Source organism: Daktulosphaira vitifoliae, unplaced genomic scaffold (genome assembly GCF_025091365.1).
Source record: "Daktulosphaira vitifoliae isolate Bord-2020 unplaced genomic scaffold, ASM2509136v1 Scaffold_52, whole genome shotgun sequence".
In the NCBI taxonomy this organism is placed as follows: domain Eukaryota; kingdom Metazoa; phylum Arthropoda; class Insecta; order Hemiptera; family Phylloxeridae; genus Daktulosphaira; species Daktulosphaira vitifoliae.
The window spans coordinates 33,140-38,102 of NW_026099621.1; the positions used below are offsets into that span (position 1 = coordinate 33,140).

Genomic DNA, 4,963 nt, shown 5'->3' on the forward strand with positions numbered 1-4,963 from the left:
AGTGGTCTTAAAGATTTTTTTTATAATTTTAGAAATGAAGGGTTTGAGTCGTCAAAAAAAATTGCGCAAAATTTATGTGAAGGCCTTGATATTCAAGCAGTTTTTAAACAATCTAGAATTAAAAAAAAAGTTAGGCAGTTCAATTATGAAAGCAAAGATGCACGTCTAAATTCAGCTGAGCAAACATTTTACGATGATTATTTTTTAGCCGTAATAGATCAAGCAATCGTATCAATTAATGAACGTTTTGAACAACTATCTCATCATTCAGAATATTTTGGATTTTTATATAATATTGAAAATTTAAAAACATTTGACGAAGAAACGTTAAGAAAACATTGTATGGATTTAGAAATTTTATTAAAAGATGGTGAAAATAATGATATAAATGGTATTGAACTTTTTGACGAATTAAAAATTTTTTGTAGAATTTTGAACAAACAAATGACTTCTATAGAATGTCTTAATTTAATAGAAACAACATGTGGCTCATTTCCAAACATTTCTATTGAATTGAGAATATTATTGACCCTTCCGATAACCACAGCAAGCGCAGAGAGAAGTTTCTCCAAGTTAAAAATCATAAAAAATTATTTAAGGACATCTATGACACAAAATCGTCTTTCTGATCTAGCAATTATTTCAATCGAACGTGATCTGTGTGAAAATTTAGATTATAACGATATTATTGAAAAGTTTGCCGAAATAAAAGCCAGAAAAATTGATTTTATGTAATTTAAATTGTTTTAACGAAGGTCAGTTTAAATAAGACATTGTTTTATATTCTTTTAATATTATTAAATTAAAGCAAATTTTTGACTAATATTAAAAAGCCACTGTGGGTACTCTTGAATTTTATTACAAAGGGGTCATAAATAATTTTACAATTTAAAATTCACAATAAATAGTTGTTTAATTTTTTTCTTTATAAGTTTTTAAAATTTGTATAAAAACATTTTTGTTGTATTTTTATTTATAATAATGATAAAAATGAAGTGTTGTTATCTATGTTTTGTTGATATAAAATTATTTGGCCCTAGGTACTAGCCTGGTACTCTGGCTATTGATGAGCAAAAAAAAAAAATGTTCATTTTTGCCCCGGGCCTCGCAAATTGTAAGGACGGCCCTGTGCTGAATGAAAGAGGGATAATTAAAAAATATTATTTCTCATAAACAAATCGTGTTGATCCATACACTTTTCAATAAGTTATAGAATTATAATGTTAAAAATGTAAAAAATGAAATCGAGAATTTTCACACAATAATAGCATTCGGTAGCCATTTTCACCGTGAAGACAAAATAAAGTCCGAAATTTTTTTTTTGCATAATGAAGTACATTACATTAGCTTTAATTTAAGATATATATAAAAGTGTCAGACTTTCCAAAACACTTTCAAAAGTTAAGTTGAAAAAGTTCTACTTTCTACATGCATTTTTAAGTTTTAAACCCCCCTTGTATATAGGGAAATAGTCCGATTTAAAAAAAAAGTATGTCGAATGAAAGATGTACATAAATACTACTTCTCATGAAAAAATTGTGTTGATCCATACATTTTTCAAAAAGTTATAGCATTTTAATGTTAAAAATTTAAAATACAAAATTGAAAATTTTCACACGAAAATAGCATTCGGTAGCCATTTTTGCCGTGAAGACAAGTCCAGAGGTCAAATTTTCTTTTTCAAATTAAAGTATATTACATTAGCTTTAATTTAAGATATATATAAAAGTGTCAGACCTTCCGGAACATTTTCAAAAGTTAAGTTGAAAAAGTTAATTTTTTGTGAAAAAGTTGTTATTTTAAATCCCCCCTGTGGGCAGGTAAATGGTTATATTTATGAAAAAAATATACTAAATGATAGGTAAAGACATCAAGCATCTATAAAAAAAAATAATATTGATATGTTCGTTTTTAAAAAAGTTATAGCAGTTTTTAGTAAAAGAAATTGAAAAAATTTCGAAAATTAGCGATTTTAAAATTTGTAATTTTTTTGAAGGTTTCCCCCATTTACGGGGAACGAGGGAAATGTTTTCAATTTTTGAGGGTAATGTCTTCGACTAGATACGATTTGTGATCTTTTGACGTATCGTTAAAAGAAATCCGTTTGGTGAGAGCTGAGAAAAAGTGGTAACAGACAAAAAACACATCGTAGTAAAACCAATACCTTCTCAGCTTCACATCGAAGCTAAAAATTCATACAATTAAAGAAATATATGTATCTAAGAAAAGGCAAAAGTTGACTCTCAAGATTTTTTTATCAATTTTATAAAACATTTTTATTTCGGAAGAAAAAATGTAAGCCATTACAGAAAGGGCCAATTATGTTATAAAAAAATTCATGTTATAATATTAGGTATGTATCAGATTTGGATAATGTCACAAAAATTAATCACCCTTTTCCTAATAATTTTGCAATGTCTAAACTTTTTTATTTAAATATTACTAAAATGAAAACTTTAATTGCACCTCAATGAATATATACATAATTTAATACAATTTAATCATTACCATTGATTAATTGATTTATTACATTATGTTTGATCCTCCTTGTAAAATATTATTGTTTGGTAAGCGCTACTAATATGCGAAATAAATTATAGAACAAAAATTAGTGAGTTTAACAAATAAAATAAAATGAAACAAAACTTAATTAATAAATTATTTAAGCTAAAAGTAAATATCTACTTATGGTTTCAAACAAATTTAACTAATGTAATATTACTTAAATAAAATGTTATTTGTTTAATGACCCCATTTCTTCTGAATGTTTAATTATTAAAAAGTAAAAATACCTTGATAAAAATCTATATTGTTGGTAATTTATTGAAATTTAAGATATTTAAAAAAAATATTTTAATAAATGTACTTACGACTGCGACCAGTCTGAAAACTAAACAGGAAGTAATGTTCATCATACTGCATTTTATTATTGAAAATTGTATTTGATTTCAGAAAAAAATTACATCACCGTACAAAGTTTAAAATTGTTTTCCCAAAACACATTGATTAATTGTAAATACAATTATTGTTTAGAATATAAATAATACAAGTACAAATTTAATTAATACTTATCATTATAATAAACATAAGGATAGAAACTACAGTTTATCATTAAGTATTGAATAGCTAATTTACTAAGAAAATGTCTATGTGTATTTGTTTCCATGGTAAATTTAACATCTATTAAATTAACAATTAGCCAGTAGGTATTATTTAAAAATTATTTATATTTTATAGTAAAGACAGCATTTTTACAACTAATGTTCTCAAACTTTAACTGTTTCTGTGTATTTTTTTATCGATGTTGTTTACAAAGTAATAAAATATAAAGGATAAACAAAATACAGTTTTTTACTGTTTTTCTGACTAACCACGTAGGGTAATTTTTTTTTCCCGATCAGTTATTCAATATAAGTTTTATGTTTGTAATCCATCAATTAAAAGATAAAAAATTAATATTCTTTACAGCCATTAAATTATAAATTCTATTTTGAAATTGATTATCTACTATATAATTAATTAGCATCTAAAATAATTGATACCATTTTAAAAATTTTGTATGAGACAATTAAACCATTACAGATTACTTAAAAAATTAGTCCGTTATCTGTGATTATAAAGTTTATTTATATTGCACACAATTTATTTATATGTAGTTTTATGTGCAAAAATTCTATACATTTAATATACAGATTCTCTGTACAAAAAATTATATAAAAAATTACGAATAACCATTTATCAGCTTTAAAATAAAATTCATAAATATAAATATATTTAACTATAAACCAATTACACAGTTTTGTTTTTTAAAATTACAAAAATTATATACAAGTAATTATAATATTGAATATTAACTAACCTGTACTCTTTAAATGGGTCAGATACGTCTAGGGTTTAATTCCAAGAAACAAAATTATTCTTGTGATTTTTTCATTAGTGGTGTGTGTGTTTTATGATGCAAACTGGCCATAAAACCATTCCGATTATTCATTGGCCTAGCCAAGAACCATCTTTGATTCTCTAACATGTGAAAGGGTGCTTGGTATTAATGTGAAAACATTACATTTTACGTATTTATTATGTATTAGAAAAAAAAAAAAGTAATACAATAAAATTTACAAAAATACTCAATTTTAAAAATGAAGAAAATATATAAACTATTGAATTTTGTAGAACATATGTTTTTGGTACCATAGAAACAATTCCTAGTAACTCATTTATTCATATCTATTCATTATTGCTGAGGATAAAAAATAAAGTAAAATTCACAATACTTTTATATCAAACAAGTAGAAAATAATTAGAAAAAAAACCATTTAATATTGTTGAAAATATATTTTGGGTACCACCATCCTAGTGTGCAAAAATCAATTTAAATAATATTCAATAAACATTTTTAAATCCATCGTACCTAATGGACATAACATGTATCCATAGGGGTGGTTATTATTTTAGTTTTACATTTAATTTACTAGAAACAGTGAAACTTGCTGCATAACACATACTTTGATCCCAAACAATCAGATCAAATCACAAACCTAAGTAGTCATAGAATATTCTCAATAAAAAAATTATTTCACAAAAAAAATCTCATAGGAGTGTACCACAGAAAAATTGTGCTCGAAGTGTGAAGTTAGGGAAAACTATAGAAAAACAGTTGGATATAATTACCACATCAATAGATTTTCGTTTGGCGCAGCGATGTGAAAAATTATTCTAAAATAAACCTATACCTTTCTCTCATTTAAAATAGCTGACAATGAACAATATGATGTAGAATATGATATGCGAAAATGGTATAATGCAATATTTAGACCAAACATACCATCCGACGATGGCCACATAGGATGGGAAAACGGTCTTATTAGAAAAGTATAACTAAAAAGGTTGATACTCGCAAACAATTTCGATTCCCTAAAAATAATTATTGGCATCATTTAATTTTTTTAATACTCATTAAAGA

At 25.0% G+C, this 4,963-nt stretch overlaps 1 protein-coding gene across 1 annotated transcript in view; it reads left to right on the top strand.

The window, feature by feature from the left end:
* LOC126908954 (uncharacterized) overlaps nt 1-766 on the top strand; it is an 8,116-nt gene extending 7,350 nt beyond the window's left edge. Inside the window, exon 2 of the mRNA XM_050691296.1 lies at nt 3-766. Within this exon, the coding sequence (XP_050547253.1) occupies nt 3-735 (733 nt within the window). The 3' untranslated portion in view covers nt 736-766. The remainder of the gene's footprint in view (nt 1-2) is intronic.
* Nucleotides 767-4,963: the final 4,197 nt, after the last annotated feature.